At 43.7% G+C, this 13,032-nt stretch overlaps 1 protein-coding gene across 1 annotated transcript; it reads left to right on the plus strand.

Annotated features, from left to right (window-relative positions):
* Positions 1-1,041: 1,041 nt before the first annotated feature.
* Positions 1,042-12,678, plus strand: LOC121343757 (protein-glutamine gamma-glutamyltransferase 6-like). Its single transcript, XM_041419216.1, has 12 exons — positions 1,042-1,234; positions 1,582-1,821; positions 2,343-2,461; positions 3,604-3,732; positions 4,939-5,116; positions 6,693-6,828; positions 7,209-7,312; positions 8,088-8,330; positions 8,790-9,116; positions 10,262-10,419; positions 12,089-12,222; positions 12,525-12,678. The coding sequence occupies exons 1-12, from the start codon at positions 1,042-1,044 to the stop codon at positions 12,676-12,678; spliced, it is 2,115 nt and encodes a 704-aa protein (XP_041275150.1).
* The last annotated feature ends 354 nt before the right edge of the window (positions 12,679-13,032 follow it).

Genomic DNA, 13,032 nt, shown 5'->3' on the forward strand with positions numbered 1-13,032 from the left:
TACAATTACGCCTTTATCAAGCCTTCACAGAATATAACTCTGTGCTGGAAATGCAGCAGAAAACTGAAATCTCACCCTCTCTATTATTATAGTAGAACCCTATAGATTCTCTTAGACACGAGCCCTTTTCTTGGTTCAGTGAAATGATGGAAATGTTGCTTACAGAAATTATTCTGCACAGGGCTAACAAACTCTAGTCAGTGCAGGAGGTTTTCTTCACCTGAAACTCCTCTGGAATATCATACTGGGAAAGGGCACTTTCCAAACACCTGTTTTCATGGGGAAATCTGCATTTTTCTGCTTTGTTCTTGTTTATTGTTGTGGGAATTTTTTAATTTATCAAAGAAAGAGAAGGCTTGAAGCTTTTGTAATCTGAGCTTCAGTGCCGCATTTTCAACATTGGGCAACCTATCATGATACAATAGAGCAACCCATAGCACTGCCTCGAGATATGCCACTCCTCTGCTTGTAATCTTTTTCCAACAGAGTGTGAAATAACACCCAGCTTCAAGCTACAAGACTGTAAATTAATTTAGATACAAGATACATGAGAAGATAACAAGCAAGTTCCACACTGAAGATACCAAGCTCCTAGCCATCATTTGTCAGGCAGTGTTTCCAGAACCAGCCTTGCATTTCCTGATGAGAGTTTTAATACTTCTTTCTGTAAATCTGTAAAACATTATAGGAACCAGATATCACCACAGAAAAAGGGCAGGAACATGAGGAATAGAACAGCTTCTTCAGACTTTAACAAATCTAAACACAAAAATTTTGATTTTTTTTTTTTTTTGTTTAAATCAAAGATGAATTCTCTGAATTTTGAATTTTTGAATTTTTTTTCTCTTTCTGAAAGAATCCTACAGAAAAGGGTTCATCTTTTAGCTGTTTGTCTGACTTCCTGGCCTTTCTTCAATTTTTAATAACAATGGATTTTTCTTTGTTTCTATAGCACATAATGCCAGCTATGTAGAAATAAAATTACTACATTAGACACAATGAAAAGGTGTTCAAGTCTGAAGGAAAATGTTTTTAATTAACATGTCTTGTGTCTTTCTAGCCCTAAAAATAGGAAAAGTCAACTGGCAATCCAAACTAAATAAAGCTGCACACCACACCTCTGATTTCAGCAGCACAGAACCAATCTTGAGGAGAGGGCAGCCCTTCAACATCTCTCTGAACCTCAAAACAACAGCACAATCTTGGGACAACTTCACCTTTATTGCAAGCACAGGTAATCTCCCCATGGCAGACATCTCATATCCAGGTTATTCCAGCTCCAAAATAGTTGTGCCTTACAGGTGTACACGGCCCATTCTTGAAACATTAAGGTTTGCCCTGTTCCACTCAGGATTCCTTGCCCTTTTAGGCTCAGGACCTCCCATTTTAAAGTTTGACCTACACCTTAAGGCAAGAGACAGTTAATAATTAAAAGGAAGGCAGGAGCCATCCTCATTTCCAAGCCAAGGCTGTATCTCTGCTCCTAAGGACATCCCTGCAACTCTGCATGTTATCTTCATAACATAATTCACCTCTACCTCCCACAAAGCACCATCCCCAGTTCATCATTCCCTCTGGCAGGACCATCTCCAGCAGAATGCCAGCAGACCAAGGCCATATTTAGCCTTTCTGAGGAGGGTGCCAGTGGCTGGAGTGCAACCCAAGAGTCCAGTGAGCCTCGCTGCCTGAACTTCACCATCCTCAGCCCAGCCGATGCCGTCATCGGGCGCTACAAACTCGAGCTCCAGGTCCTTGCTGGGAACAAGGTCTCCTCCAAAGTCCTGGGCCAGTTTGTGCTACTCTTCAATCCCTGGTGTCCAGGTATGCTCTGAACCTCCAAATGACTCATTGTCTCAGCCAGGAAACCTGGGTGTCACAGTAAAGCCTGTACCTGACAGTCACAGCTACAGAAACTTGGGTTTTTGCTTAACATCAAGGATCAAGTTTTTGTCCCTTCTTCAGTGTTGCAAGGCATCAAAGACCCAGACTCTTGCTTGTAGGATAAGAAATCAAAGGCAGTAAATATTCCAAATATTCATTCTAGAACTTTTTTCCCCTGATTTTTCCTCTGATTCTTGCATTCAGCTGTAAAACAAGTAACATGTACCAGTAAGACACACACTGTGCTTACTGACGGGGCAGGAAGACAGTCAGTTCCCCTGAAAGGAATTTCATGCTTATTTTACTCACTCTCTAAATGGTTACAGAGGTGTAGCAGAGAGCCCTAAGCCTGAATGCATGGGCAGTCTCATCTGATCCCTAGAACTGCCCTCTGTTTGAGATTTTCAGTTATCAGAGCAAAACAATTTCCTTCGAGCCATCATGTCTCGTTCTGCTTGTAGATGATGATGTCTACATGGCTGATGAAAAGGAGCGGCAGGAGTATGTCCTGAATGACAGTGGAATCATATTTCAGGGACTGGAGAAAGATATTCAAGAAGAAGCTTGGAACTATGGACAGGTAAACAGCACCACCTCTTCCAGAACTTTCAAAGTAAGAGTAATGGGTAAATAGGCTCTTGAGGAGAAAAAAAAAATTGTCATAGTATAAGAGTTCAATATTACTCACTTCAGAATTTCTTGCAAATATGTATCTCATTTACATTACACTACAGACAGCAGCATCAGGATCATTTCCCCTGTGTGGCATGTGCTCATACAGAAATAAAAGAAACAAAGCATAATTTTAGGCAAAAGTTTTCTTTTGCCTGCTACACAAATTGGTAAAACTGTATTCGGGGGGTTTTTTTTGTCCCTTGTAGAGTGCAAAGAAGGCCACTGGGTACTGCAAAGCCAGTGCATGTAAATATGCAATCTGTTTAGTAATGGGGCAGAAGACCGTAAAAGGATATCCCAAAAGTGTTGGAATTTTTGAAAATCAGTTTGGCCCTGCAAGTGTAACCACTGCAACCACAGTCAGAACTAGAGCCCAACTCCAGCCACTCTCCAGCCACGCAGCTGCCCAGGCCAGCCAGGACCATCCCTGGCCACTTCGCCCTCCACCTGCACCAGCATTTGCAGACAGCATTTCTATTGATCCTCCTGATCCCACGGCTGCTTTTACACTGATCACTGAAACAAGGCCAGAGTTCCTTTCTGTCCCAGAGGCCAAGGGCCATCCTTGCCGGGCCACATCCATCCAGCCAAGCGCTGGGGCATTCTCTGGGCCCAAGCAGTGTCTTGGTGACCCTCATCCACAATAACTACTTTTGTGGGTTTCTTTCAGGTCAGATCACCTGATGTGAGGTGGAGGCAGCCCACGAGATTAAAGCTTTCATAAGACAGGTGTCTGAAGGGGCAGGGCAGGATGTGGGAGGGTGTGACCCCTGCTGAGCCCAACCCACAGTGGTCTTGTCTGTGCCACCAGGCCACATGATGTCCCCGTGAATGCCAGTGGCCATGGCCCCACATTGTGCTCACACATCTTTAAAATACCATGGAGATTTGGCAGCTTTTTTCTTGACCCGATTTTCTCTAACAGTACAGAAAACTCCTCTATTCCCAAATCTTCCTCCCATGCTCAGAGAAAGAAACAAGGTGGGGAGTTTATCCTTGGGTTTGCTTATGAAATCAGCCTCAATATATTGCTGGTTTTGATTGCAGTTTGAAGAGGACATCCTTGATATCTCTCTGGCTGTTCTGGACCGGAGCCTGAACCACCGTGAGGACCCAGCTGAGGATGTGTCCAAGAGGAACAGCCCTGTCTATGTGAGCAGGGTTATCAGTGCCATGGTAACGTGATCCAGCACTTACAGCTGGAAATGCACCTACCAACAGAACCCCAACCCACACTCACCATTCAGCATGACTTCCTCAATGTTTTATAGGTGTAGCCAGGCAAAAAATAGCTACAAAACAGGTAAAATGGAGATTTATTCTTCTTCCCAAAAGTTTGCTCACGACTGAAGGAATGTTCCCAAGAACTTTTGAGGAACATCAAACCTCACACGTATTTTCCCGACAGATTTTCAGTCCATTAGATCTTTTCACTAATTTGGAAAGCATTTGTCTATTCTGAAATCACTTGCTAAGTTTTTCAAACACCAGGAATATATTTTGGAAAACCAGTGCTGTTTTGGCTGCATTTAATGTTTCAATTTAGCATTCTTTACGTAAAGGAGATTTGTTCAGTGAGGTTTTTACCATTTCCTGCAACCAATAGTTACAACTCCTTAGCACACACCCATCCTCACAAACACATAAATGCACAACTAGGCAGCTGAAAGTTTTCTATTTTATAAATAATACCTGCCTCACCACACCTCTTAGCAAAATCCTCCTTTATCACTGATATTTTTCAGCCTTTTGTACAGCACTCACTTTAGGCATTCTCAGATTCAACATAAAGTAAATAACTCTACTCAGATGTAGAAAATTGCTATAACTACAAATAATTAAGGAAAAAATATTAAAAATAACTTCCTGCATCCTGTTCCACTACACTTGATACTTAAACAGAGCTCTACAATGGATGTGTACAAATATATGCAACCATATTTAACAAGTCTGGGCAAGCTGTAAGTACTATTTGCATATTTGCAACAAATGAACATTCAGAGAAAAGATGGATTTCTCAAGGCTTTCATAAATCACTTGAGAATATGAAGCAGCATGAATGCACAGTCTAGCAGAGTAATGACATACAAGGAGGTGAGATCAATGGATGAAACAGAGAAAACATAAGCAGGTGTCAGTCAGTACATTTGGAACCACTTATATTGAAAACAAGGCAGTTTTGAATCAGCAGATTCTACAGTGTGGTCTGGCCTTGGTCCACTGGTGGCCTTTGAGCAGACAAAATTTTATCTAAAATTCAAATACTCTGTCCCACCACCCAGTCAACAAGAACAGTGCTACCCCCACAGGGTCACTTCTAACCATTTCCCTGTCTCTTTTCCTGCAAATACTTTAATTCTCTCACGAGAAGGACTCTTTCAGGTTAACAGCAACGACGAGAAGGGGGTGCTGGAAGGGAAGTGGAGCGGGAAGTTCCGCTCAGGAACAAACCCCCTGCGCTGGAGCGGCAGCGTGAGCATCCTGCGCAGGTGGTACCGCGCCCGCTACCGACCCGTCCGCTACGGCCAGTGCTGGGTCTTTGCAGGAGTCACCTGCACAGGTACACCGGGACAGAGGGAAGTGACACCACACAGGCTGCTCATGACTACTGGGTTTTATCAATATCACTGAACGGGACGTGCCTCGGCTTGTCTGGTGCAGCTGCTGAAGCAAATCGCGGCACCTGTGGTGTTTTCTCCCCAGAGACGCTATTGAGCTACCGGTGGTCGCAGCTGGGCACGTGGGGACAAGTCTGTGCACGTCCTGAGCTCCAGGGCTTATTGCTGGGGCTTGTTGGTAGGAGAGGGTCACTCCTCAGGCCTCCCTGAGCTGGAGAAAGGCGATGGTGAAGGAAGGAGTGGGGATGGTCGCAGCTGGGCACATGGGGACAAGTCTGTGAGCTCCAGGGCTTATGGCTGGGGCTTGTTGGTAGGAGAGGGTCACTCCTCAGGCCTCCCTGAGCTGGAGAAAGGCGATGGTGAAGGAAGGAGTGGGTCCCAGTGGAGAGTTTTTAATCCAGAGTTTTTATTTCGGGCTGCATGGCCTCTGAATGCAGTACCAGCTCCACCAGGACTCCTGAGCACACGGTCTGCTTGCCCTTCTACCTGGGGAGAGGGTGAGGGAGGGAACCAAGGACCACCAATCCAGGTACAGGGTGAGGGGGGTCTCAGGTGAGAGGGACACCTGGATGGGCCAATGGCCCCCCAGGGGGTGGAGAGCATCCTTTGAACTGCCAATCACTCAATGCCCTCTGGAATTTCTGGGTTGATAGACTGTGCCCAGCAGGGGTCAAGGGTGGGGGAAAGGAGGGGTGATTGACACCTGGGGAAGGACCTGGGTAACTGAGGCAAGCCATGATATCATACCGCAACACACTACGAGTTCTGCAGGCTGAACTTTCTGTGACAATTCTGTTCCAGCTGTTTCAGCTCTGACAGGGAGGGTAAGGAACCTCTGCTCTCAGTGCGTGAAGGGTTAATCCTTCAGTTTACAGGTTGTAATAATGCATGCCAGCTTTGTGAGTAAACAAAAACCAAACGGGTTTTCCAGGCTGGGCTGGTGAAAAGAGCAAGGTTTCCTGTTTCAAAGCTAGGATTCAAAGAAAACCAGTGCTCTTTTAAATCCATCTCCTCACACTGCCAGTTTTCTACTGCTGTATCTTACCTGCTGGTGACAAAAGAGTAAGTCACAATTCTGAGGACCTGTAAAGAGAGCTGCAAGTCATAAAAATCATTTCATCCTAGCAGTGTCCAGTCAGAGCTGCTCGGAGACACAAGAACCTCTTTGGGGAAAATACAAAGGAAAATTGAGAGGTGTATCTCCATAAGTGGAAAAAGAAACAAGGAACAAACAGAGGGAAAATGGGAGAGAGAAGAGGATGAAGAATCAAAGATTAAAATAAATGGGTGAACCAAACTCTTATTAAAAAGGACATGACAGCTAAGAATGTCATGTCAGTGGAAGTGTCTTTTAAGCAATTTTGCACAATGACTGTGACTTGCATCATAGCTGGAGGGAAATTTCTGAGGGCTTGTTTCAACACTGAAAACATACACTAAACTGTGTGACCAAGAAAAAAACTTTCTATATGTCTGCAAAATAGGTTTACAGAGGTTTTATGGTATTCTGTATTGCAGTACTGAGATGCTTGGGAATACCTACTCGTGTTATTACAAACTTCAACTCTGCCCATGACAAGAACCTAAATCTGAGTATTGATAAGTACATTGATGTGTCTGGAAACAACCTGCACTTGAGTGAAGACAGTGTGTGGTAAATATACATATTTCTTTAATATCTCTTCCATTATATTCCCCACTAATTAAAATATCTAGAATCGTTCTCCTGAAAAACCACCCTGACCTCATGCTCCCAGTGATATAAAACTCCACACCAGACCTTTGGCTTTTTGTTCAGGAATGTCCAATATTGAATTATTGACTCTGAAATGAAGTATTTTCCTTTTAATATTTCTTTTTCATAACATCCCAACATTTCTCAGAGGTATAACAAAAAAAGCTGGCAAAAAAGGGGAAGAGATACTCATGTAAGGACTACAGCAGCTGCTCTCCCCACAGAGTTTTCATTCACTCAATTAGGATTATTTCTTGCATTGTACAAATCTGATATTCTGCATTCTACCTCCCTTGCAGGAATTTCCATGTCTGGAATGAAAGCTGGTTCATTAGAAGAGACCTCGGCTCTTTTTATGATGGATGGCAAGTTCTGGATGCAACGCCCCAGGAAAAAAGCAAAGGTAACACTGCTGTAAATATAAAAACCTGTAGATAGTGTTACTCCTAAAGATTACCAGGAGTAAAAAATTGAAATTTGAAATTACAGAAATTTCAGGGCAAATCTTTTCTGTATATTCCCTGTAGATGTAGCATTAATTTGGGTGCACAAGAAAAGCAATACCCACATCAGTCTCCAGTAAGGAGCTTTTCTGTCAGTCTCTGGATTGCTGACCAGTATAACAATTCTTTCTTTTTCAATTTCAATTCTCCGCCTCCACAAAAGCCAGCACATCTTAAGTTCACTTCTCTCACCCTGCCTTGCCTTAGCTCCTCACATCACACAATCCCATTCCTCACTACCAGGTATAACAAATTCAGTTTCCTGGCTCTTCTCAATGCACACCCAGCATTGCTGATTCCCATCTCTTAAGTCTGACTGTACTTCTGACTCCTCTCCTTTCACCTGACAGCTTTGCAGCCTTTGGTGGGTGAGAACATTTCTCATGGCACACATCACCAGAAGCTTTAGCTCTCCCTACCAGCCTCCTCTGCAGCCCCACCTTTGGATACAAAGTGCACGTGGAATCTCTGGGCATGCAGTTACCACATTATACAGACATGAAAACAGTGTACTTGACCCAAATGTGTCTTTGGAGTGGCTGCCTCTCCCTCTTGCTGTCAGCATGAGGATTTATGTTGTTTTACTTCTCCCAAATGTGTTTTGGAGTGCCTGCCTCTCCCTCTTGCTGTCAGCATGAGGATTTATGTTGTCCAACTTCTCCCTCTCTCATACAGGCATCTATCAGTGTGGTCCTGCCTCCACCAGAGCCATTAAGGAAGGGGATGTGGACCTGGATTACGACAGCCCCTTTGTGTTTGCAGCAGTGAATGCTGACTGTGTTACTTGGATTCGCTATAGCAAGAAAAGAAAAGAGAGAATTTATTCTGATACCAGGAAGATTGGAAAATTTATCAGCACCAAAGCAGTGGGCACCAACTCCCGTGTGGATGTCACTGCCAATTACAAATATCCAGAAGGTAAATTCTTTAGTACAATAGTTTTGCCACTGATGATCAGATGTGAAAAGAATTAAGGCCTTTGTTGGACTGAGTACTGACTAAATTTCTTTACTTCTAGAGCCAAGCAATTGTGAATTTTCAAAATCTTAGGGCTCCTTACCTGCTGGAGGAGATGGAAACTGCCCCACCTTATGCAGAGCTGAACTCTCCCAGAATTACATTTCTACTGCCCACAGCTTCTAAGGGTCCCTATGAACAGCCACCTGGAGCTGATGGGCAGGTTTTACTTTCCAGCCTTCATGGCCACGTACATTCATTTGCTTTTGTGCCAAAATTCACATTAGGGTTAGACCTCACTTTCTCCTCTTGAGGGTCTTTGCCCTTGTCAGCTTCCCTAAATGTCTGAGATCACCATGGCTCACTGCACTACACCCTGTACATGCACGAGATCTCTGACCATGGTACCTTTCAATGCAGGATCCTTGAAAGAAAGGCAGGTGTACAAGAAAGCACTGAAGCTGCTTGGAGTGAAAAGACCTGGGAAAAGAAGCAAATTTCCAAGACCCAGAGGACGATTTTCAAGGACAGAGCCTGCACAAGCCCCCAGCATCTCGGGGAAGCTGCTCCTTGATGCATCTCCTGTGGTTGGCCAGGACATCCTCCTTACCCTGACACTCAAAAACTTGGTCTCAGATTTTAAGACCATAAAGGTTAAGCTGAAGGCTTCAGCCATTCTCTACACCAGAAAACCCAAGGCAGAGATTTTGCAGTTGCATAGGTCTGTTAAACTTGGAGCTGAAGAAGGTAATTTTGATTTTATTACAGCTTTTATTACTGTACACGATATAGTTTTGGGTTGTGGTCAGATCACATGAAAATAAAGAATGGCTCGTGAAATGTATGACCTGCAAACAGTTGGAGGTCAAGGCTATTCAGGGGAAGAGAAAGACACATATTTTCCCTGTCTTAAGCATTTGCTTTCAGGCACTGATGAAAAGGATGCTGAGCAGAGTGACCTTTTGTCTGACCCAGCACAGCCACTGTTGGTGCTACATGATGACGTTTTCTTCTGAGAGAACAACTAAGAGACACTGGAGATCAGTGAGGTGCTGGCTCCCCCTAAGCAAAGCAAAACGACAGATTAAAGGGGGAAAAACAAGCCTACAACTTTCACATCAGCACAACAGAAACCACCAACTGCAGGAAGAGCTGTGACACCTGCAGAGGGTGGTATCTGCCCTGCTGTTAGAGGGACAGTGCTGAAAAATGAGAGGCAGCACAGATGAACAGAACTGCCCTCCCAAGTTAATACATAACACGTTAGAACTCATTCCACAGTTCCAGCAGTACTGTTTTTCTCACTGCACTGAGTTCCATTGCCTTCCTCATTGGCACAGAATTCTGATTGTGCAAGGCAGATGCTGAATGGCTGCACCTGCAAGGGCATTTCAACAAACCCACCTTCTGTCCTCTGCCCTCTTTGCACGGAAGAAGCAATAAATCCCAGCTTCAGATAAATGAAAAAAACACTAGCAGGCATTGCCACATCCATCCATCCATCCATCCATCCATCCATCCATCCATCCATCCATCCATCCATCCATCCATCCATCCATCCATCCATCCATCCATCCATCCATCCAGGAAGGAGCAATAAACCCCACTTCAGATAAATGAAAAAAACACCAGCAGATATTGCCACATCCATCCCTCCATCCATCCATCCTCGGATCTGTCCAGGTACCAAGCTGTACCTGATCATTTAGTGCTTTATGTAAATGTAAGTAGAAGTCACCCATGAGCATCATTCCTGTCTGTTGGTGTCAACACTCACAAATGTGCAGCCCCAGGGTGGTAAGAGTACTACTCCTTAAAACACAGGTGTCTTACAGATAGCTGATACTCAGACAAAACAGGAGAGGGAAATTTTGTTTCCGTTTCCATTACAGTGAAAGAGATTTCTTTCAAGATCTCCTACTCCCAATACAAAAACTCTCTGATGGATGACAGGAAGATCCTGGTGACTGCTGTGTGCCAGATCAGACGGGGAGCCTCACTTCTAGTTGAGAAGGATATTGTGCTCCAGGATCCTTTTCTCACCATCAAGGTAAAAGCTAGTCCCCTCTGTGACCCTTGAGAGATGTGCTGAGAAGCAGCAACTGGAATTCCTACTCCATCTATTTCTTATGGGAAGGAGTATGGGAAGTGAAATCATGCCTGAGGGTGATTGGATCTTGTTGCTGTAGGAATAGGCCATATTATACAAATGAAATTAAATACACTGAAAAAAGGAAAATTTTTCCATGGCACAGCTGTGCTGGGATATTTTTGCCAGTGCTTGTTAATGTGGCACTGATAAAGCTCCCAGTGTTACAACAGGTACAAGGTAACTTTACCTAAGGATGGACAGGCAGAATACAGACAGACAAAGAAATCTCATCCATATTTAGACCTCCCCTTCTGTTAGAAAAGTCTGATCAATATCTTCCAGATTATTTAGGAAGACTGGTTTTTACCAAAGACACCTTCACTGACCAGCTGATAACACCTGGGACTGTGAGTCTCTCTATCACCAATATTCAAAGAAAGTTCTTTAACTGTATCATGATAAGTGTCACTTTTCACCTTCTGCAACACTTCCCAAATGATTAATTAGAACTGGAGGTTTTGTCTTTTTTCCACTTTTAACTGACTTATGACAAATGTTGTACAATGAATAAAAAGCAGTTCCTAGCCTACAGGAAAGATCCTGCACTGTGTTTGCCCAGGGACAATCCTGGTGTTGCATGGCCCATCACATCCTCATAAACGAGCTGAACTGGTTTTGGACAGCAGATTTAAAAGCTGCATAACTCATGGGATCAAATGCTATCTGCTCATCTTACTGTAAATAACATAGAGGGAATATGGTAATGGGCAGAGTCCTTCAGGGCCTCCAAACCAGCTTAGTTGTCCCAAACCACTCTGTCAGTAATATACAAGAAAAGCAAGGTCACACAGAGGAGTAAAAGTGTGGTTTTTGCAGGTCTGACAATTTCTGAACACCAAGTTCTAGTGAGACTTTGTAAAAAGTCTCTGTGCTGTGCCATACAAATAACAGAGCCAGTTTATGTAGGGCAGGCACCTGGATTAATTTACTTCAATTCAGTGATTAAATGTCAAGAAGCATTTATGTTTCTGTTGATTGAAACTTCCCAATGAACATGGAGACAGTAACAGAGAAATGCAATTGGGCTGATGGAGCTCAATGATGTTACCTAACATTACATTATTTACAAATATATACCAGATATACCAATTCCACATTATCTCAGCCAAAATAAGGTAATGAATATGTCTATTTGCTAATTTGCATTCTTTTCCCTGAGACACCACAATTCAGCTCTGTCTCACACCTCCCATGTTCTCCAATCCCAAACCTTTCATTTAGCCTAGTTAAAGCTAATTTAAGGTGCCTCCAGTAGTTAACTACGTATGCCAATACTTATATTCTCATTCTGTTCTCACTCTGATGAATATCATGTTATACATTAAACCATGCACTGACCTAGTTAAAAAAGGGAGATTTTACAGCAGTTTGCTGATTCTTAGCCTCACTGGATGGCTCATTCAAGGCTGAGCTCTGTTGCCCAAAACTATGCACATGAACTAATTCCTGGCTCCCTCCTGCCCAGGTGATGCTAAGGTAAGTGGTTTGCAAGGGGAGTGAAAGGAGAAAAGCATCAGGAAGACACGAGGCTGATGCTGTGGCTGAGCAGAATGTTTTCTCCCTGTAGGTCCTTGGTGCAGCTGTGGTACACGAGCCTGTCAGAGTGGAGGTGACATTTACCAACCCCCTGTCTGATGAGGTGACAGACTGTGTCCTGAGAGCTGAAGGCAGTGGCCTGCTCAAAGAGCAGCTCCGAATCCGGTACGGAAACGCTTCAGGCTGGTCCCTTCTTCACCTTGCTGGGGAATCCAGTACCAGTGGGGTGTTTAAAATGATTCTGTCAGCCTCATGGCTTTCATGTGCACCAGCCTTGAACAAAATGCCACCATGTCAGCACTCTCCATACAGCAGATGGAGTTTTTGCACTGCTTTTGCCAAGATTTGAATTACGGAATGCTCAGGGAGTGGAGAGGTGGCATACAGTCTTAAATTTGGGTACTCAGAAGAACACATAGTAAGAATTTTTTGGCTGCTTTAACTGACAAATGCATTCTCTCTTTTAGTGTGGAAAGAATGGCCCCCATGGAGACTTCAACAGTGGAATTTGAAATCATTCCCTACAGGAGTGGCACCAGGCAGCTTCAGGTGGACTTGGTTTGCACCCACTTTTCAGATATTAAGGGATTTGTGATGATTCATGTGGCTCCTGCTCAGTGATATAACCTGCACAACAGTTCAGTTTTGCCTGTTTATGAGGCTGGTGCAGTGTTCATGCATTCTTATGACTGGAAGCACAGAAATGCAGATTACTCAGCCAAAATAAAGTGATGTAATATGAACAGAAACTAGTAAAAAGGTACCAGACACTATACTGTAAAGACAGTGTCACCTTTCCATTCTCTAGCCTGTTTTATGGGCCTTCATACATACAATTACTAGTGGGAATCATTATATAATTAAACTTGGAGGAGAGGATCAAGTGTGATGGTTTGCAGCATTAGAGCCTGTAGCAATAATAGCAGCTGGATTTCCAAGGAACATCATTTAAAATCACTGGTTTTATAAGCTTCA

Source organism: Onychostruthus taczanowskii, unplaced genomic scaffold, assembly GCF_017590055.1.
Source record: "Onychostruthus taczanowskii isolate IOZ18803 unplaced genomic scaffold, ASM1759005v1 scaffold60, whole genome shotgun sequence".
Lineage (NCBI taxonomy): Eukaryota > Metazoa > Chordata > Aves > Passeriformes > Passeridae > Onychostruthus > Onychostruthus taczanowskii.

Bases quoted from the DNA above. Each gene is read 5' to 3' on its own strand.
- LOC121343757 (XM_041419216.1), top strand. From the start codon at position 1,042: ATGTCTTGTGTCTTTCTAGCCCTAAAAATAGGAAAAGTCAACTGGCAA. The intron at 6,829-7,208 runs GTAAATATACAT...CCTCCCTTGCAG, and splicing joins TTGAGTGAAGACAGTGTGTG to GAATTTCCATGTCTGGAATG. The intron at 10,420-12,088 runs GTAAAAGCTAGT...TTCTCCCTGTAG, and splicing joins ATCCTTTTCTCACCATCAAG to GTCCTTGGTGCAGCTGTGGT.